Below are 21,607 nucleotides of genomic sequence, written 5' to 3' on the forward strand. Positions count from 1 at the left end.
TATTTATAACCAATTGCATCAGGAATTACTGTATTCCATCTTTACTGACATAAGGGCTACTTCAAGACAAGCCAAATTAAAGGAACTCCTTTCGGATAAAAATAAGAATTTATCCCATATTATTGCGAAATATGCAAGACTAGCAATTAAATGTAGAAGTGCCTGGCTAAATATGTATAAGGGTTAAAGGTAAAGGTATCCCCTGTGCAAGCACTGGGTCATGTCTGACCCTTGGGGTGACGCCCTCTAGCATTTTCATAAGGGTTAGGATGGATTTATTGAACACATTAAGTATTTTGGATCTTTTAATCAATCTTATATAGTGTTTTACTGTTTTGTATTTTGTACTGGTCGTTGAGTGAAATAAATGTATCTTCTATATGCGTGGAAGTGTTCTTTGCAAGCCCTGGATCTGCAGTAGCTGCCCTAGAACTTAGGATGGCAGGCTGACTGAATTGTACATGGATGAGGGAATCCCACCCCTTTTTGCCTGGCCCTCCGTGGCTCCTGGGAGATTTCACTGCTGCTGGGCCCAATGGGCCAGGCAATGACAAAGTAGCTTGGGAGCCTCATTGTCTGCTGACAGCTACAGGAGGGCTCAGGAGCTGCAGCAGGCTTGACTAGGAAGTGGGGAGGACAGAATCCCCCCTCACGAGTCTTGTGGGCCCCCACTTGTTATTCTCCAAGCAGAGCACACAGAAGCGCTTCTCTAGGAGAGCAGATACATTAACCCATGTCAGACCTCCACTCCACTATAGCCAGTCTGTTTCCCTCTGTGTGTTTTCTGCTAAGCCTTCAACAGTGCGACATCTGACCCTACTCTAGAGGGCGACGACCTCCAATGTCTAGTGCTTCAATAGCGCCATCAGACAGCCATCTCCTTATAACTGATGCCTACTAGAAACCACCATGGTCATTAAGAAACATCAGCAAACTTCTCTCAGAGCATCCAACTGTCCTGGCCATGCTACTTGAGGCCAAGTTCATGGGCTAGATCCATTTACCAATAACCAGATGCCCAATCCACCACCTCTAAGTACAATGCCATCTATTACAAAGGCAGGCTTGGTCCAAACCCAGCATCTGTGATAAGTCATCAGAAGGTGGCCCAGGCAATCCAAACCTAGAGCACAAGGCAGTTTCCCCTGACAGTCTGCTTTGCAAGACAATAATCTGGCTGTGAGGCTGACGAGCTGCATATGTGAACTTTAACACACCAGATCAGCTGAGGGGGTGTTTATTTGGAGTGTCCTCAACTGGGTGTGCTGCGCAGATGCCAAGAGGAGAGAACACTGTGTGCTACACTATGCCTGGGCCAGGGGGAGAGCAGCTCTGGGTGGGATGTGGCTGGTGAATGAATGCATGTCAGGGTGATCTTCACCCTCAATCACACATCACTTACCGTGGCACGCCAGTAAAGTATCCTGGTAACAGGCAGCCTTTGCCAGAGTTGCTTCTCCTTCCCTTTCTCACCAGGGATGTCTGTAGCATTGCCTAAAACATTACAATGGTCTCCTCTTGCTAAGAAAACACTTCTGTAGAAACAAGTCTAGTATTCTCTTAAGGGGTTCTTAAGCAGCAGCAAATTATTATAGAAGGGGAAATAAAAGATAATGTACACAAAGAAGAGAGGCTAAAGGGCACAACTCAGTAGATGCTTAACTCCTACACAGAAATCAACAGGACCCAAAAGTGATTAGCTCTGTCTGGATTACACCTGTAGAGGGCTTCCTCTCATTTTTTGAGGGGGGAGGCAACCATTATAACAAGGCGTATTAAGCTACACTAAACTATAAGCTGTACTAAGAGAGCTTGTTAAAAAGTCAAAACATTTGGGGAACAAGAGTGAACTTAGATGGGGGTGGGGACACTATTCAGCCTGCCTTTCACGCTAGTGCAAGAGGAGCCGAAATCATCAACACATCCATTTCTCATACACCTGTCGCTTCCGGAAACAAATGTCTTTAGTGGCAGTTGCGAGGCAACCACATTTTACTGCACGCCTTCCAGCCTTCATTTTGGTCAGCAAACAGACGCAGGGCTCTTTGCAGGGCTGTTCTGGCATTTCAGGAGGAACCCCTCCGAGCCAGGCCCAGAAGCAATGAGTGGGCAGCTTGCTCTCATGGCTCAACCTGGCTGCTTGATATTCAACAGAAGCCTCCCCACAAAATCCAGAGTGATGCATTAGTTAAAGAGTCTCAGAGTATAATCTGGGAGACCCAGGTTCAAACCACTACTCTGCTGTAGAAGTTCACTTGGTAACCTTGGGCCAGCTATATGTTCAGCCTGGAGAAAAGGAGGTTGAGAGGGGACATGATAGCCCTCTTTAAGTATTTGAAAGGTTGTCACTTGGAGGAGGGCAGGATGCTGTTTCTGCTGGCTGCAGAGGAAAGGACACGCAGTAATGGGTTTAAACTACAAGTACAATGATATAGGCTAGATATCAGGAAAAACTTTTTCACAGTCAGAGTAGTTCAGCAGTGGAATAGGCTGCCTAAGGAGGTGGTGAGCTCCCCCTCACTGGCAGTCTTCAAGCAAAGGTTAGATATATACTTTTCTTGGATGCTTTAGGATGCTTAGGGCTGATCCTGTGTTGAGCAGGGGGTTGGACTAGATGGCCTGTATGGCCCCTTCCAACTTCTTGATTCTATGATTCTATATACTCTCGGTTTTACCCCACAAGGTTTTAAGAATAAAATGGAGAAGAGAATAATGGAAGCTGCTTTGGGGACCCATTGTGGCGAAAGGCAGAAAATAAATGAAATATAGCTGAAGATGGGTAGAAAAAGGTTAAATCATTGGTGGGTGGGAAAGACAGAAGGAAGAACAGAATGAGGAAGTAGTGTGGGGAAGATACAAGGGAACATGAGTGCTTGCAGATTCTCTAGTTGGGCCCAACCCAGTAGCCAGCACCATGCAACTGGGCTGTGCTTTTTCCAGGTAGTGGCTAATGGGAGAAGGAAGGAGGCAAAAACGAAGGATGGGACAGATGAAGGTAGGCTGGCTGATAGGGGGGAGGGGAGAGAAGGATACAGGAAAAGGAGAGAGAGTATGGGGGCTTTTAGGGATGTGAATGAAGAAATAGTGGGGGAGGTGGAAATGAGATGCCCCACGCAATTTCTTGCTCATCCCCTGCCTGTATTTTCTAACAGAGGCATGTTCTAGGGGGAAGGCTCTTTCCTAGTAATGACTGATCTCTTCACCAGAAACCATTACCACTAGCAGTTTTCATCAAATTTCTAGAATTATTTTTAAAAACCCAACATTTTAGTTGCCCCACATGTGAGCTCTGCCTCCCAAACTCATAAAAAAACCTTGCATGAATAGCCTTTATGAAGCCCACAGACTACATGTGTAGAAGCTTCGTGACAACATTCTGGAAGTCCAACAGGATCAGCTAGCTTTTGTGCTCCACATTTTCTGGATGGCACCACATCCAAGCAGCAACCCACTGAAACACACACGGCAGGATCCATCAGCACTCCTGGAGAGTTCCACAGCACACAGAGCACCCAACAGGAGTTCATTCCAGTGCTGACATCAGAAAAGCAAACACAAAGGGACTGGTACATTTGCAGCTGTGTGTTCCTGAAGCCAAATCAATTTGCTTTGTACACCTGTAAAGGTCATGAATATATTTGCTTTTAAAAACTTTCCTTCATTACAGGAACACTTCGGTAACATTTTTCATTCCACACTGTAGTGCCTATTTTTGACTTAGCTCAGTACAAAGACACAGTTAACAAGTGTCATTTTCACCACTTCTACAGAAAGACAGCAGTCTACACAGTTTCACTTGAGAGCCAGCTTGGTGCAGGGGTTAAGAGAGGTGGCCTCTAATCTGGAGAGCCCAGTTTGAGTCCCTACTCCTCCTCCACATGCCACCAGCTGGGTGACCTCGGACCAGTCACAGTTATCAGAGTGCTCTCAGCCTCATCGGGTGTCTATTGCAAGAGAGAGGAGGAGGAGGCAATTGTAAACTGCTTGGAGTCACCTTTGGGTAGTTAAAAAGCAGGGTACAAAAAAAGCCCCTCTTCTCACCACAAACAACAAGAGGTTTTTCTTGGATGTCAACCAGCACATTCCCTATACATGGCTGAACTGTCTAAGTAGGTTGCAGCAATGTTATTTAAGACAGAGGTAAACTTAGATGTGTGTGAGATAATCATCTACCATATCCAGGAATGTTAAAGAACTAAAGCCATGATATATCCTTTATAGCTGCCTTTGAGTGCAGACTTTTTACAAAAAAAGACTGCACTTCCTTGACCTAAAAGAGCCTCAATACTAGCTTCACAACTGAAGTTCGGACTCCAAGCTTGCTTGCGGAAGACCGGCTTCATCCAGTAGCTAAGAGGCAACACTACCCAAATTGTCCCACTTCCATGCACAGGAACAAACAGAGCAACCATGCAGTCTGCAACTGACTACTCTTTCTGCACATGAGTGTTGGCAGAAACTTAACAGCAAAGAAAGAAGAGTTAATCCTTAATCCCTGGTGTTTAGGATTTTAAACAGATGAGATGCAAGAGATCCATGACCAGATTACGTAACATATTTAACTTCATTTAAAACCAGCCAGAGGGTTGACATGTGCACACTCTGATTTGGATGAGAACCACAGCAATGGAGCATGGGCATTAATTGCCCTCCCTCCCTCCCAGCACTGTCCCTAGACGGAAACTGCTCCAGCCCAATTGGCTGTCAGCCCCATTAGGAAAAAGAGGCAGCAGTTTATAAAAGGTTAGGAGATCTGATCATCCCTTATGTCTTACCTGCTAAAGCTACAGCTGGAAAATTTGTCTGTGGTGATGCTACTTCCTGCTGCTAGCAGTTCACATGATTGTCTTGTATGGAGGAGTGTTCAGTTGTGTAAGGCCACCCCTGCAAGGGGTGGGACAGCCCACACAGGTTTACCATCTCAGGCAGATTTAGGCCCACATTAGGAATTAGTGTAGTGATGTATACGAAATTATTGAAGTAAAAGGAGCCTGTCATTTCTTATACTGGGTGCTAATATCTTGTATTTCTCACCTCATCAAGACACATATTAAAGGTAAAGGTATCCCCTGTGCAAGCACCGGGTCATGTCTGACCCTTGGGGTGACGCCCTCCAGCGTTTTCATGGCAGACTCAATACGGGGTGGTTTGCCAGTGCCTTCCCCAGTCATTACCGTTTACCCCCCAGCAAGCTCGGTACTCATTTCACCGACCTCGGAAGGATGGAAGGCTGAGTCAACCTTGAGCCGGCTGCTGGGATTGAACTCCCAGCCTCATGGGCAGACAGCTTTCAGACAGCATTTCTGCTGCCTTACCACCCTGCGCCACAAGAGGCTCTTCAAGACACATATTACTTCAGCTATATATCTGTAACTTCATATCGTATCTGTTAATCTCAATTTATTCTGCACTAGGTATTACACCTTGCCTAACAACTGTGGGGAGAGTTCCACACCTATGCTGAGAGGACTGATTACTCTTTGGATTGGATCATGTTTTTGATCAGGGGCTTTTTGTAACTCATCCATTTCTGTTGTGTACAAAAATTAGGCCTGATGCATAAAAAACTTAGGCTGGAGGTTTTGTCAGTCTTGAAAGTGGCACTGGAAATTCACCCTGCATTTATTTCAATCTGCATGTGTTCCAAAAATGTAGCAAGATTCATTGATGACACTCAAATAACAGAAAAGCAAGCACATGTGGCAGAGGAGTTATTGCTTAATAAGTAGTAAGGCCAGTAAATCTCAGCTATAGCTGTTTCTCATTTCACTCAGCTTATTTTCTGGCCTAGGGAATCAACAATCTGTCTACAACTTGCCACATGGGAAATTCAAAAACATTCCTGTTTTCTGTTAGGAACCGCTCAGAGGCAACAGAGAAGGGAAAACGTTACAAAAGGTTACCTGACCACAGGGAAATACAATTTCAGAACATGGTTGTAAAACAACCACACAATTGCTGCTGTATAATAGTATCTGTTTTCCACTTGTCCCTCATCTGGGAAGAATTTTATAGCCTCTTTGATTGTTCAGTCCTTCAAGCACACATTCTGAAAGCACTTTGTGTAGGAAATCTGAATACACCGTAATATAATAACTGTGTGTCATTAAATTCACAACTGACCATGGAGTTTCCAAGGCAAGCAATGAAGCTGAAGTGGTTTTCCATTACCTTCTGCTGTACATCAACAGATGGTGATCTCCCATTCACGGACTAACCGACTGACATGGCTTACTGATGAGTACAGGCTAGCTTAGGATGCCGTGTGTAGAATACCACATGGCAAGCAAGGGTACACACGTACACCTGTTTTTCAGAGCAGGGGGCTGGGATGCAAGTGTCTCGTGTAACTACACACGGAGAGGCATACATAGAGGTGATCTTCAATGCACAGATTTGCCACATTCCGAACGGGACCAGCGTGTCCAGGCCAGCTCCTGGGGGTGTCCAGGCCGCACGGCCGCCCAGCGCGCCTCACTCCTCCGGTTCCAATCCGGCGCCTCTCGCCCGTCCTCCGCCCACGTGGCGCCCAGGAGACGTACTGCCGAGCAAGCCCCGCTCCCACTTGCCAGGGCAGGAGGCGGCGGCGGCTGCCCAAGTGAACGACCCCTGCTCCTGCCGGGCTGGCGCGAGGGGGAGAGCGGCTCTGCGGGGCGCGCGCGCGCGCGAGAAAGAGACGCGGCACCCCTCCCCCCCCCCCCCGCCCCGCGCGCTCCGGCTCGCGCCTGCCTCCCTACACGGAGGGCAGCCTGGCTCACCTCGGCCGGCCTTGCGGGCTGTGTCGCCGCGCCGGGGGCGAGGCCGCGGCATGGCCGACGCGGGCTGCTATCAGGAGGCGGCTTCGGGCCGGGCGGCGTCTCTTTGCTGAGGACTAACGACAGGGTCGGACACTGCCTGACGGGGAGCCCACGCCGCTTGTTCCACCATCTTCCTTCCCTGGATGGAGCCCTCGCTCGGCTTCCCCCTTCCAGCGGGTGCCGGTGTTATCGTGGTGCCCTCTGGGAGCTGGAGTCCCCCTCCGCCCGCCACGCCGAGCCAAAGCGCTTTGTGACACCTGAAGGCTGGACTACGAGCCCCATGATGCTCCGCGACCTCTGGGTGCCTTGCCGGGAAACGTAGTCGCAGGGATCCGGCGCTCGTGGAAATGCCGCGTGGGAGGCGAATGAACTACGGTTCCCATAGGCCCAGGGCTCTGGTGTCACCGCCTTGGCGGGTTCAGCTCTTTCCCACCGTGGAGGCTCACGAGTTCTGCGTTGGAAAAGATTGTGGCTTGCGCCGCCTGGTGACGAGACAGCTTCATTACAGGCGCCAGGACCGTCTCAAAATGTTGAAGTGGCTCCCAAACGTTTTTTGGTTTTGCTATTCTTGTGCTTGGGGAGGCGTGGATTTTTCTTTGGGCCTCCGTTTCATCACGTTCCCAAAGTGAAAAAATGAACTCGAAGCGACCGTGGGTATTTTACGGCTGGACGATCTTTCCAGTGCACGGGAGGGTAGTCCTGTTCAGCTATGGCCTTTTTAGGGTTGCCGACTTCAGGCTGGGAAATTCCAGGGGCATGAAAAGGGTAGGGTAGGGACTTGGGCAGGGATTTAAGCAGGTTATAATGCAATAAAATCTCCCTTGCCAACGCCTTCAGTAGTTTAGCATAACAAGCTATGAATTACGGGTCGCGATGGATCGGCCACGACTTCGCACCTAACAACAACAATCCAGATAGGAAAAAAACAGTCTCCCCCCACCCCCTGACTGCTTTGCAGCTTCCTTTTTAGTTCCTGTTTCATTTTTGTTGCTCCTGCCTTGTTCCAACCCATTAATTAAGAACAAGTTTCACTACAGAGTCCACTTGATAAGTCAACCATTTTCTCCAGGGAAACTATAAATCAGAAGTGACTTTATGGCGCATCTCTCATACATGTACACTCTTTGCATACTTCACTTCTGCAATGGAACACAACAGGTGAACAGGAACAATTGCTACTCGTGGCTGCCTGTCAAGAAGGCCTGAAAGCATCTGTCTTCCCAGATCTCCCAAGTCCCAACTCAGCCTCTGATGAGTAAAATAATAAAAAATATCAAATTTAACATGTGGTGTAGTGGGGAGTCAAATCAGTGTCTCCCAGATCCTAAATGGGTCCTCTTGACTAACAGGGCTTTGCAACTGCAGTCTTGTACATGAAAGTAAGCTTCATTTGTGGGAATGATTTCAAGTAGGTGATCATAAGTTCTGGCTGTCGAGCTCAGTCCTGAACACAATCACTAGCTGATGAAAAGAGCAAGAGTGTGATAGCCTATTAAAGCACTCAAATTTGGGTCTGTGTATGGGCTTTGGTGAGTCACTGCTTGCTTCTTCAGATACAGCTAGAATGTGAGTCCATCTGTCCTTGTATCTTAGAGAATAGAGTGATTCCCAATGCTGAATGAAAACTAGGAAGTGAATCCCATTCAGCTCAGTGGAACTCAGGTAAACTGGCTTTGACACATACTTTTAAAGTGATGTGATGGGGGGGGGGTGTTCTGAGCTTGTGACATTGCTTCAGTAGGAAGAAATTCAACGGATTGCCTCCTTATTAAAAGGAGCTCCATGATGGGAAAGTGACAGCTGCTAGAGGTTTGGGTATCTGTTTTAGATGAATAATCTCAGTTTCAACCATACTATTTCTGGACTGTGTAAATAGGTGCATTCTGATATTTCTGTAACAGCTGTACCATAAGACAAAATCAACAAGTGTAGCATGGGAAAGCTTCACCTGTTGGTTTCTGCTTGTAGTACAGGTATTGAAAGCATAATGGCTCTATGCCATTCCCCCTCCCCACAGGGCTTCCTATTCGCCATTCCCGTTGGCCTTACGTTTCCACCAATCAGAGTCCTGCTGTCATCTCATGGATCCTGGCTCTGGAGCAGCTGGGTTTTTATTAGCTGTTCCTTCCCATCTGGCATGCTTTCAGGAAAGGGCTGAGATTGTTTCTGCCTGGAGGTAGCTCACTTACAGGAATAGGGATGGTTCTTGAGCCAGGGCCAGATGGGGGGATGAGTTTGGAACAATTTATTAACTTGACCTTTCATAATGTTGACATTTTTGTGGGGGCTGGAACTTGGGGTAGAGGTCAACCCACCAACTGAAGAAAGAAAAGTTAGCTATGGGGGGGCCTAGTATAACAGGTCCCCAGTAAGTAATTGTAACCCGTGCCCTTTGAATTTTTCCCTTCCTTTCTCTGAAATATTACTGGCATGTGAGGTATAAGCAAATATTTGGCTAGTGCTATGAGGGAGGTCTGTGTGTCGCTCTCTCGATAGTCTGTTCTTGAACATCTAGCCCAGCTGGCGCATCTGCTTGGCTGAGCTCATACTGCTGGAGAGGGCCATGCAGGCCATGGCTGTCCTGTTCCTTGTGCTGGCCTGTACCTTGAGCACAGGTGAGAATCCCTCTCCTCTTCCCTTTCTCCAGGAGCTGTCACAGGGTTCTTCTGTTGTTACCACTCCCAATACTTTCTCCTGTCCCTCAGACCTGCTGCCTGCTGAGGGGTGTTTTCTGTTTTGCACTGAGACACCTGAAATGGGGGGGGGGTGCAGAGACTAAGAGAATAAGGGCATTTTGGCCTAGAATTGCTTCTGAACCAAGAGGTGTTTGGAGTAGCAGTTGTCTCCTTCCTTGTCACACTTTTTGCCATGGCTCCCTACAGAGCCTCATATAAGAAAGTAAGAAGCAACTGATCAGAGACCACAGCGTTGCTCCTGTGTAGAGCAGATACCTTCCTCCTGCCTTACACAAGCCCGTGAGAGTGTGCTGAGGTTGTGTCTGGTGAGGTCAGGACACTCACCTGCCTTACTTGTTGGCTGGCCTTGGGGCAGTCACTCGCTCTCAGACCAGTCCTCCCCCCACCCCTTCACACAGAATAAAACGGAGGCTTGGTGAACAAGGTTGCAAATTGCTTTGGGTGCCCATTAGGGTGTGTGTGTGTGAGGTAGATGCATCTAAATAAAACAAGTAATAAAACAGGTATTCAGTTGGGGAATGGTTCCTTGCTCAGTGGTGGGAAAGTCTGGAAAATGTTTTTCTTTCTGTATGGCTATTGAAAGCACAAGAGTCAGATACAGCCTTTTCTAAGAAGTGTCACCCCCACCCCATTGCTAAGCATCCATGTCTGTGTCCATTTCATGGCAGACAGAAACTCAGAAGTTACAGCTTTCTCCTATTACTGCATTTCCATGTTGGAGAAGACTACACTTGCTATATGTCTGGCTGTTGTGCAACTGCTGAAAGGAAGAAAAAACATGTTAGTGTGAGTAGCAAGGAAAACGTTAAGCTAGGGATGTCAGATTTGTTAAGAAGTTTCAGTCTGCCAAAAGCAGCTTTATGGGTTCTCGTGTTGCTTCATGCATGGCTTTGCTGGTGGTGGAGGAAAATGCCAGCAAGTCACAACTGATTTATGGCCGTCCTGCAGGTCAGAGAAAAATGTTGCTGCATACCTGTAATATCTCCTCAGCATGTACAAGCTTTATGTTTGGCCCAAGATGATGGAGTGTAGGTTTTTGATAATGCAGAAATAAGGTGCAAATGGGAGCTCTGCTGCCTTCCGTTTTTGTGGAGTTGTGGCTGCTTTAGGAGACATTGGTGTAAAGGTATGCAGTCTGTCATATCCCCTTCTTTTCAGGACAGCTCTTATGGTAGGTTTACAGTACATTTAAAACAGCTGTAGATTTGTTTGACTGCTGTGGCTCTGACCAAGGAAGCCTAGGAACTGTGGCTGTCAGGAGGGGCTGGGGATCTCTGAGTGCATTCCTTTAGTCTAAACTACGGTTCCCAGAAAGACTGACAAGCAGAGGGGCCAAGCAGCAGTCGCAAAGCTGCTGAAAAGGCCCGTCTGCTTGTCAGTCTGGGGTCAAGGGGCCAAAGGGCCTCTGCACCCAGTGCGGTGGCCGATTGGTGGCCCCGAACTGATGACCCGCCCACCCCCCCCAACCTTTTCGGATGCCAGGTAGGTGGTCGGCCGGGCAGGGGCCTCCCCGGGGGAAAAGGCTTCAGGGAGGGCAAAGGAGCCCGGCTGTTGCATCGCTGACGCAGTGCCTGGCCTCCTTTGCCTCCCCCAAAGACTTGAAAGCGCCTGGGAGCGGGGTGGGGGAAAAGGCTTTGGGGACAGCAAAGGACCCCGGCCGCCGATTCGCAGACGCAGCGCCCGGGCTCCTTTGCCTCTCCCAAAGCCTTGGAAGCACCTGGGAGGGGGCTGGGTGGAAAAGGCTTCAGGGAGGGCAGAGGAGCCTGGCCGCCGCATCACAGACGCGGTGCTCGGGTTCCTTTGCCTCCCCTGAAGCCTCAGAAGCCCCTGGGAGGGGGACAGGGGGAAAAGGCTTCGGGGAGGGCAAAGGAGCCCGGCCGCCACGTCAGCGACATGGCACCTGGCCTCCTTTGCCTTCCCCGAACCCTCGGATGTGCCCGGCAGGGGGCCAGGGTCCTCTTTTGCCTTCCCCGATGCTTGGACACGGCAGGGAGGGGACGGGGGGGAGGGCAAAAACTTCAGGTAGGGCAAAGCACCACTGCCCTCTGGCGCCTGCTGTATTTCGCCTACAGTGGGCTTAAATTCTAGTTGTAAAAATAAGTTACCTGTATTTTTGCCATTTTATGTGAACCGCCCTGAGCCTTCAGGGAGGGTGGTATATAAACAGACAGACAGGCAGACTGACAAACAAACAAATCACAGCCATCTAGATGTGCTTTAGAAGACAGTTCCCTAACTTTAGAAGACATTTCCATAGCTTGTCAGGCTTTCACTTAGGGCTCTTCTACATGCTTGACTTACTCCTGATTTCCCTGAGAGTCATTCCACAATCAGTTTGGACAAGGCTCTTCTGCATGTCTTCCCTCCCTCTGCGTTTTCACAGTTGTGGAGTCAGTTTATATACTTCCGCACATACCTTTAGTAATAAGCATTTTCAGCGGAGAGTGCTTTCTTCATTGGTGATGTCATAGCCCCTCTCTTTTTATTTTTTGTGCATGTTTATATCGATATATCAGTGTCATGGCTGCATTTTTAGAGAAATGGCAACAAAGTATTGATATATTGATAAACTGCTGTAATGATAGGTGAAGCAGATTCTCTGAATTCCCAGCTTTCATTTACAAACAAGTAAGTGACTAGTCTTTTCCCTTGCAGAGATATGACTTTTTCTTTATGATTCCACAAAAGAAGGGACTGGAGCAGCCTTTCTCAACTCCTTTACCACTGAGAAACCCCTGAAATGTTCTTCAGGCTCCAAGAAGCCCCAGAAGTGGTACAATTGTGCAGAATACAGTTGGGAAGCATAGCTGTGGACACACCAAAACCTGCGGCCCCTCCTCTTCCCACCCCCTCCAGGCCCATCATTGGCTATTGGGGGGACCGTATATGGTCATATCACCCGATAAATGTTTAACAGATTAAAAGATATATATAAAATTAATTAACTCCCACCCATTCAGGATACCCTTCCAGTGCCATCAAGAAACTCCAGGGTTCCATGAAACCCTGGTTGAGAAAGACTGGACTAGAGATTTAGTGTGTTGTTAAAGGAAGTTGGGAATTCAGAGAAGTGCCCTGACCTAGTATATCAATATTTTAGTTCCTTTTAATAAAATTAAAACAAAGCCACTTGTCTACAGGGCAGGGGGAGGCAAGGGAGTGGTTTGGCAATGAAGACAATATAACCATTGAGAAGTGGCCTGAAGGTGGTGGGAGTGGCCAGCCTGGGACAAAGAAAATAGAAACTTTATGCACAAGGAAAAAGTCAACTCAAAATCAGTTTCCAGAAAAAAGAAAGTGCAGGAAAAAAACTGAGGGGAAAACACACACGCATGCACACACACAAACAAAAATACTGGTGAAAACTGCAGGCACACAAACCTATGTTGAAACTGGGGGATAAATTGAAGCCAAAACTGACCCCCCAAAATGTGTCAGAGCCCTTACATTTTGCAAATTGAGTGTTCCATTTAGAAAGGCCCAGAACTTGAGTGCTCAGAAGTCCCCAGGAAGGTATTTTTCTTTACAGCACTGCCTATTTCTTCTTCTTTAGTATCACACAGTGTTAGCATGTCCTAAGGTTTGCAAAAGAAAAGTCTGCAAAAAAAAAAGTCAGAAGCACTCCTAAACTGTACTGGTTTCTGGCATCTTTGGATTGCAGCTTTTTGTTTTGTAGGAGATTGTTGCAACGTGTAATGTCTGTGTCTTTCCAGCAGGTCAGCGTTCCCCTCTTAATGACTTCCAGAGGCTTCCAGCTACTGAGCTGGTTTCCGTGTCCGAACACAAAGAGAAGCCTGCTGGGATAGAGAAGTGTGCAAGGCTGTGCATGACTCACCCACTCTGCAGGTGAGAGGGAATGTAACAGCACTGGACACACAGAAGTGAGCATCAGGGTGATGCAGGAGTGAAATGTACATAGAGCTCTCCAGATGGTTATTAACCCAGTCAGCTCAGGCAGGGAGCTTTCTCCTAAGTCTGCCCAGCATTCAGATGCCAGGAATAGATCCTGTGACTGCTGCCCACACAGTGTTTGCTCCATCCCAACTATAGGTGACTGCAAGCAATATGTGCATGTGTACAGTTGCCAGGCATGCTGTGTGGGGGTATTCCACCATGCTGCATGGGGAATATCATTAAATTTACATGACAGCTGTAGTGTCCGCAGAAATGCTTGCCGTGGTCTAAGCATTCTGTATATCCGTTCCCGAATAACAGAGCTCTGTGACTCAGCTGAACATAGGTTGTATCTGTGAAGTAGAAAGTAGTGAATCCTTCTGTAGGTCCTAAAAGAGTTGCTAATGGAACCAGGCTTTCATTCATGGATGTAGGGAGTGGGGGTGTTCCTGGCCAAGCTGGAGGATATACATTGCAAGGGTTAGTGAGGACTATTCTTGTGTGTTGTTTCTCCAGGGCCTTTCATTACAACTGGCAGAGCCATGGCTGCCAACTGCTGCCTTTGACCCAATATTCACCACAGACTCAGTTGCAGAGGAATGCCCAATATGACCTTTACCAGAAGAAAGGTAGGATGGCTGACTTGAGCTATGCAAAGAAGGAGAAAGCAATAAATAAACAAGAAAGACAGGGCACTGCTTCCAAGACAATAGCAGTGTGTAAGTGCCTTCCTTAGCATGGTGTCATGGAACCTAAACAGAGATATTAGCATGGGACTCCTGAGAGAGGGGTAAGTAATAATGGTGGTATTTGCATAAGGGGCCAATCTTCTCATACAGAGGCCATCTTCAGACCTATTACCAGACAGCCTGGCCAACACACCAGGGATGCAGGAAGTGATGCAGGACAAATTACGGAACCCAAATCTTTAAGCTGTTGGGCCATAGTAAGAGGGAACCTTGGAGGGAAAGCCAGCATAGAAAATGACCTGGGAGTGTTGTCAGTTGTGGAATCTGATGGATGAAAGAACAGCTCAGGTGTGAAATGAACTGTCCATTCAATAAATTTAGGAGGAGCAGCTTGGCCAGAAGCTGAGAATATGTGGAAGTAAGCCCCAAGGGGACCACACCTTTGCTCTGTGATTTATAAATTGTCTTAATATTTTCACAAACTGGGTCTTCAGACTAACACTTAATCTGGTGCCTGTTCACAGTGTGCTTGTGTGAACTCTGAAGTGTAAGGTCCATTCCGCACAGCGTTAATGTTGCTGAAGTCTTACCATTGTGTAACGCTATTCTTTTAACATTATGCACAACGTTGTACACAACCTGCAATACTCCTGCAAAAATCGCTTCATTGTAGAGCTTTTCGGGGAAAATCCACAAAAGTGGATTCCCCCTAAAAAAAAAAACACTAGTCTCTTGAGAACAACCTGTAACACATCCAAAAAAGACATGTGTGTTCTCAATATAACGGTAGCAAGAATGTCCCTCCCTAACCTCTCGCACCCGAGCTTCCGGCATCGCAATCACCTTCCCCCCCCCCTTAAACCGGCAAAAGCAACGAATAAGCGATGATTCTTGGGTTGAAATCCCTCCACAAACAGCCCCCTGTTCATCACTGCCCGTAATTTCACCCAGAAATTGCACCCGGGGGGATTTTTCTTTTGTTAACTTTAAGAGCGTGTAAACGATTAAGCGCCAGCTCCTAAGCAACCGAAAAAGGTCTTTCTGATACATCAAATGAACAAATATGCACGGCTACAGGTGATTTGGGTTTTTTTAAAAACAGTTTTTAAAGGGAAGCACGAACACAGCAGTTCATTGGCTGCTAGGTTTGGTTGACGGCCAGGTGTGGGAGGAAGCGCCTCCTTTGTTGCGATTATGGCGAGACTGGAAACTTGTGCGTTATGAGAACAGTGCTAGTGGGAGAGCCTTTTTTCCAAGAAAAACATCTATATGCGTTACCAAGACCTGCCGCTATTAATTGCAGCGTTTTTCGATAGCACTCAGAATTAGCTACACTGGCGGTTGTGCGGAATGGCCCCAACTATAAGCACCCACACCATCCAATATTTCACAGGAGGAAACAGGCACACAACTCCAAGGTTTTTCATTGGGTGGAGCAATATAATGAGTCAAGGTGAATTTTTCATTTGAAAATATGGTAGCAGCGGTGGCTTATTCTTAAGCAATGCCCATCAGAAAAAAGTCCCTCATTAAACCCAAAGTAGCATCCAAAGGGCTTCCAAGCAGTAGCCCTCTGAAGCACTGGCCAGTTTCCTCAGGGCTGCCATACCTTGTGCCTCCCAGCTACCACCTGGAACCACATCCGAGTTAAATTTTAGAGCAAATTTATGGGCAAATTGTGAAATTATCTGAACCACTTCATGTTATCACCTATGGAAGTGACAATTTCACCATTAGTGCTTAATTAGTGCAAAGACAATTGCCAGCCCAATCCATGAGAAAAATTGTCTTTCCCTGAAATCCACTAGTCAACATTCCAGTCAAAACAAAAACACACACACATATACACAACCCTGAATCCAGTATGAGGGTTAAGAGTATGAGGCCTGTTAGGGTTAATATGAATCAGATCCAGTGCTCACCTGAAATTAGCCTGAGAACATTATGTCAGGACTCTGCTCTGGAATTGTTAAGTAATAGAAATGTTAGAGATGTAGTTATTTGGAAATTTCACTGGATTACAGTTCCAGTCCTGGGAGATTTGTGACAGTTATACACGGGTTGTAAACATCATCCATGGTTAAACAGAACAGTTTGTTCTATTATCAGATAAAAGGACAATATGATCTTTTATGGTGAGTGTCTGTCTCATCCTGTTGCCAGGAGGCTGTTCTACTTTTCCAGTCTGGTTCCTGAGACAGAGTAGGCCATGGTAATCTAAATACTGTTTGAATCAGAGGTGCAAAAATATTGTGCAGTTTTACGTTCTCTTTCTCTTAAGGTAGGACTGACACTCATCATTCTGGAAGACCAAAAAACCCCAATCCAAACCACCAGTTCCTTTTAATTTGTTTAGATGAATATTTAACATAAATATAAATACCTTAAAATCCAGCTAGCGTTTTAAAAGTGCCTAAAACATACATGAGTCTTGTAAAACACTCGCATACTATACTGATGTAGCTTATTTCATTTTTCATGGCTGTACTAATATTACTGTAGTCGTCCTTTCCCCCTTTCACAGCTTATATGAAGAACTGCATTGTGGGAGATGGGTCAAGCTACAGAGGGACCCAGTCAGTGACAGGAAATGGAGAAACTTGTCAGCACTGGCGCTTGAAAATTCCTCATGATCATAGGTATGATGGGGATGGGGATAATGTGGTTCTGCTGTGTCAGCTCAGCTTCATGACCTTGAGGGGGGAGGATGGGGTTCTATCTTTGAAACATCTAAGGAAGCTGAACCTTCATCCAGAGATAGCTCTCCCTTGGAGCAAACCTATGAAGCTGTCCTATCCTAAATTAAGCCAGTCACTGGCTGGGCAACCGCCCTCCCCCCAACCACAATCACAGGGCTGCTTCCCTCCCAGCTCATGCTGGCTGGCTGGCTGGCTTACTTGTCACTGTCAGTGCAGTAGAGAGACCTGGCACAGGTGGAAGACGTTGGAGGGGAATGTAGCCCGGGGTGGGACAGCCTACCTGATTAGCTGGCTGTTGGGCAGATGGCCAATCAGGTTGGCCATGAGTCCCAACTCCTCCCATCACCTCTGTCCGGCTTTATTTCTGTTACAGATTAGGTTAGTTTGGCTAGATGTGCATTTCTCTCATTTCAGGTAGTCTTCCATCATGAACCAGTGACTTCACATAATATTCTGTATTTCTTGGAGGGAGGGGGATAGAAAATCACTTGTACTTGATGCATGATGTGAATAAGTTCACATGGATCCCCCTATCCTGTCTTCAATAGAATGTTTTTCCTGGATAGTGTCTCAGCCAGTGAAAGTATTACCTCTCTAAAAGTTATTGACTTACTCAAAATGTTTGTCATTATATCCAGATAGTTATTGTGAAGATTGTTTTCCCTAAAAGGCTGTGGTTTGGAAGGTCACAAAACAAAGCAGCTTTTCTGCATTTGAGAAAAGTTTTGAGGGTCATTGGGAGCAGGAGGAGAGAAGAGCATAAATGTTAAAAATCTACTCAAATAAAATAATAAACTTAATTCATGAAATATGAATAATGTATAATTAATTCTGGTTTCAGAATCTGAGTTTGGAGTTTCTGGTCAAATATAGCATTCTGTAGTCCATTTGACAATTTCAGTGGGAACCTTTACTTAAACCTGTCATTATTTTCCAATTTTCTGCTTGTGTGATAAGGTTTTCTCCATCACCACGTAATGGGTTGGAAGAAAATTACTGCCGGAATCCAAATAATGAATTAGATGGTCCCTGGTGCTACACAACAGACCCTGAGATTCGGTTTCGAAGTTGTGGCATCAAGAAATGTGAAGATGGTGTGTAGAATGTTTATTTAAAGTCATTTCATTTAAAGTCATTTATGGTCTGCAGGAACTAATTTGTTGTTGAAGCCCAACTTGCCTCAACCAGGGCCAGGGCCTTTTCGGTCCTGGCTCCTACCTGGTGGATTGAGCTCCCGGAGGAGCTGTGGGCCCTGCGGGAGCTTTCGGCATTCCGTAGGGCCTGCAAAACGGAGCTCTTCCGCCAGGTCTATGGTTGAGGCTAGGGAGATCTGCAGGGCCCCCCTTCCAGGAGAATGGTATGAGTGGCGGTTGCGAGTTCCATCTGCACTCCTCTTCCCACCCACCTTTCTAGGAAATGTTTACTGGCAGAATTGAGATCAGTGAGGGACTTGTTTTTCTACCGAATCTTCTTTTTTGATCAGTGTGCTGTTTTATGTCTAGGGTTTTAATGGGGGTTTTATGGGTTTTTTTCATTCAGACATACGTAACCTACCACAAGCTGTTTGGGAGTAGTGGGTAATAAATTGAAATAATAATAATAATAATAATAATAATAATAATAATAATAATAATAATAATAATAATAATAATTTTATCCCACCTTTCTTCAAAGAGCATGCACATGGTGACATACCTAGTTCTCTTATCCTTCAAACAGCCCTCTGAGATTTGTTAGGCTGAGAAACAATGTATGAGCTAAGGTTACTTAATGAATGTCATGGGAAGCAGGGTTTTAAACATGGATCTGCTCAGTTTAGGGCCAGAATACCTGTTATGTGATACAAATCAGTCACAGGACCCTAACCAAGTTCTCAGTTGCACATTCATGCAGGGAAATATCACTATAGAGCAGTGGTTCTCAACCTTCCTAATGCCATGACCCTTTAATACAGTTCCTCATATTGTGATGACCCCCAACCATAACATTATGCAAGTGTTCTTTCACAGAAATGAAGCCAAAACTGACCCAATGGTGTGAAGATCCATTGTTCATGTTTGTATATAAATTGGTTATAAATTGTATATAAATTGGCGGGTGTCTTCAACAGGAGCGGCAACAGTGGCATCCCCCCCCAGCCAAGCTGCTTGCCCTGCCATGACCCCTGTGAAAGGCTCATTCGACCCCCCCAGAGGGGTCCCGACCACCAGTCTCGACCACCTCCTTTAGTACCTACTTTACCCCTCACAGTGTTTGGTGTATCACAGAGTGATGGCAAGTTTTGTAAAGGTTTGTCCCCATGTAAATTTGTGTGACTGTTATGCAGAAAACAGGGTGGGGACCATGGACCCATCCTGTGTACTCTGTAATGGATGAGTTGAACCTTATAGAGTGCCTTTGAATATTTGTTTTATTTACAAATGTATTCTGACAAATAAGGCAGCAGATCTGCTGCTACTTTTGGCACTTTCCTTGATTCTCAAACTGCTTTATCAGACAACTCATAACTCCCTGACTCTCCAAATCTTAGCCTGCTGGTTTCTTCTTATATTCACCTTTCCCACCAGAGCTGAATCTGCACGGAGCTTTTATTCCAATCCCAGGTCAATTAAATCCCTGCCATCTACACTGAATGTGATTTCCATTTTGATTTTAGGCAATTTAAATTTTTCATCTGCAACAAGCATGATTGATCCGGAGTGATCCTACCTTTCCCCCGCAATATCCTGGAGTGGATACAACCCTCAATATTTGAAAAATCGGCATGAGTAAGCGTGCAGCTGTCTGCTTTCCCTGAAATAACTTGTTGCCTCATGACTCCAACGCTGTAACAAGGCAGTCTATCCTTGATTGGCTGGGTGCCAGTTCAAAGAATTCCTAGTTCATGGTTGATTAATTTTTTTAAAGGTTTAAGGTGACTGTGCTCCAGAATCCACACTTTTTGCAGCAGAGATTTGCCTCTTTCTGTGAGAGGCTGCTGCTGTCTCGTCTCTGTTCGTCTTGGCTCCCCCCCCCCGAATGTCCACCCCCCATCCCTTGTTCGCTCTCTTGCCTGCTCACCCACTAGTAGATTCAGCCCCTGTGAAGTAGGAGAGGCTGAGAGATCAGCACGGGAGGCAATTCTCTTAATTCTGGAGGATGAAATCAGGGGTTCTCGTCTCCACTTATCTCGCCCCCCCCTCCTGCCCGCTCGCAGCCTTGTGCAGATGGGTTTCTGTTTCAAGTTGGGGGGTGGAGCACAAAGACTCAGGTTCAAATTGATCTGTATTCAGCAGGGAAAAAGCAGGGGGGAAACCTCCATGCAGATTCAGCCCAGGTCCCCTGCTCCTGTATCTCTTCAGCCAGTCATTAAAAAGCACATAAGGCCCAGTTAGCTCTTATTAATCAAACGTTCTGGACTGTTAGCCTCACTGAAGAAAGATCAGCCAATAGACATCAAAATGTAATCATTTTGGAGTTCCTCCTAGCCATGAAAGCCAGATTTCCATCTGGAGGAAGTCCAAGATATGTCTTCCTATCTGTGATGATGCTGAATTGACTCTCTTGTCATGGAGCAGGGAGACACCAATCTGCAGTTCAAAGGCTGCACAAACGTCCATTTTAGTCTCCCTTTCTGTACTGCATGTGCAAATAAACTTCTTTTTCCAAGGTTCTGCCTCACCAACCTTTTGGAGTTCTCTAAGCTAGTGAATAAGCATGTAGACAACAGTTACCCGGCTTTTGAGAAGGTACTTCTTTATTGCAACTCAATTCCAACTAACATAGGAACTGAAAACTAAGAAGAAAGAACAAATTCAGGGGGGTGGAGTCTCCCTCCAATCCTAATCAGATTTCAGTTAACTCTTTGCTATCCATTTTACTATACGAGGTAGCTCATCAAAGTCTCCTGAGTAAATTTAGCTGTCATGAGATAAAATAATTTAATTTTATGGATTAAAAATGACAGGAATCAAAGAATAGGAATCAATGGACAGTTCTCACAATGGAGGGAAGCAAGCAGTGGGGTCCCAGAAGGATTGGGATTGGGGCTGGTAATATTTAATTGAATTTATTCATAGAAGATATGGATCTAGGGCTGATTACTGTAGTGGCCTAGTTTACAGATGACATCAAATTATTCAGGATAGTGTAAACCAAAACTGATGGTAAAGAGTTCAAGAGAACCTGCACAAACTGGGTGAGTGGGCAGCTGCGTGACAACTGAAGTTCACTGTTGGTAAATGTAAGCTGATGCACATTGGGACAAAAAAAAATTCCAAATTCAAGTATAGGCTAATGAGGTCTGAACTTGCTGAGAGGGGGCAACACCCCCCCCCCCCCAATTCATTTTTAGGCTAATAGGGTCTGAGCTTTCTAAGACTGAGAGGGGAAATGATTTTGGAGTCACAGTGGATAGGTCAATGAAAATGTCAACCCAGTGTGCTGCAGTAGTGAAAAAGGCAAGCTCTGTGTTAGGTATTATTAGGATAGGTATTATTGAGAATAAAACAACCAATATTGCAAAGCTCCTGTATAGATATGTGGTACAGCCCCATCTGCAATAGTCTGGGACTTTTCAATATAGAGAAGGGGAAACTGATATAGAGGTTTCTAAAATTATGCAAGGGGCGGAGAGAGCTGATGAAGAGAATTCCTGCCTCCACCCAAAATACTAGAACTCAAGGGCATCCAATGAAACTGACGGATGGATTAAGGCAGCAATCCCCAACCCCTGGTCCGGGGACCGGTACCAGTCTATGGATCAGTCAGTATCGGACCGCAACTCCACCTTGTCCTCCTCCCCGGCTGCTGCCTCGGGGGCTGCCCTGCCACTCTGCTGCCAGCTCACCTTT

At 46.3% G+C, this 21,607-nt stretch overlaps 2 protein-coding genes across 5 annotated transcripts in view; one reads left to right on the plus strand and one right to left on the minus strand.

Annotated features, from left to right (window-relative positions):
• The window catches only part of IFRD2 (interferon related developmental regulator 2), a 30,151-nt gene extending 22,951 nt beyond the window's left edge, over window positions 1–7,200 (minus strand). The window contains exon 1 of the mRNA XM_077325979.1: window positions 6,759–7,200. Coding sequence (XP_077182094.1) covers window positions 6,759–6,810 — 52 coding nt within the window. The 5' untranslated portion in view covers window positions 6,811–7,200. The remainder of the gene's footprint in view (window positions 1–6,758) is intronic.
• A 2,059-nt stretch (window positions 7,201–9,259) lies between these two features.
• Window positions 9,260–21,607, plus strand: part of MST1 (macrophage stimulating 1) — a 31,232-nt gene continuing 18,884 nt past the window's right edge. For 2 of the 4 annotated variants that reach the window (XM_077325985.1, XM_077325987.1), the window contains exons 1-5: window positions 9,260–9,412; window positions 13,207–13,339; window positions 13,904–14,016; window positions 16,601–16,715; window positions 17,733–17,869. In XM_077325985.1, the coding sequence (XP_077182100.1) occupies window positions 9,361–9,412; window positions 13,207–13,339; window positions 13,904–14,016; window positions 16,601–16,715; window positions 17,733–17,869 (550 nt within the window). In that variant the 5' untranslated portion in view covers window positions 9,260–9,360. Of the gene's footprint in view, window positions 9,413–13,206; window positions 13,340–13,903; window positions 14,017–16,578; window positions 16,716–17,732; window positions 17,870–21,607 lie in introns of those variants that run through there. The other 2 variants (XM_077325988.1, XM_077325989.1) reach the window with 2 other exon arrangements.

The sequence above is a fragment of the Paroedura picta genome, chromosome 3 (assembly GCF_049243985.1).
Source record: "Paroedura picta isolate Pp20150507F chromosome 3, Ppicta_v3.0, whole genome shotgun sequence".
NCBI classification, from domain to species: domain Eukaryota; kingdom Metazoa; phylum Chordata; class Lepidosauria; order Squamata; family Gekkonidae; genus Paroedura; species Paroedura picta.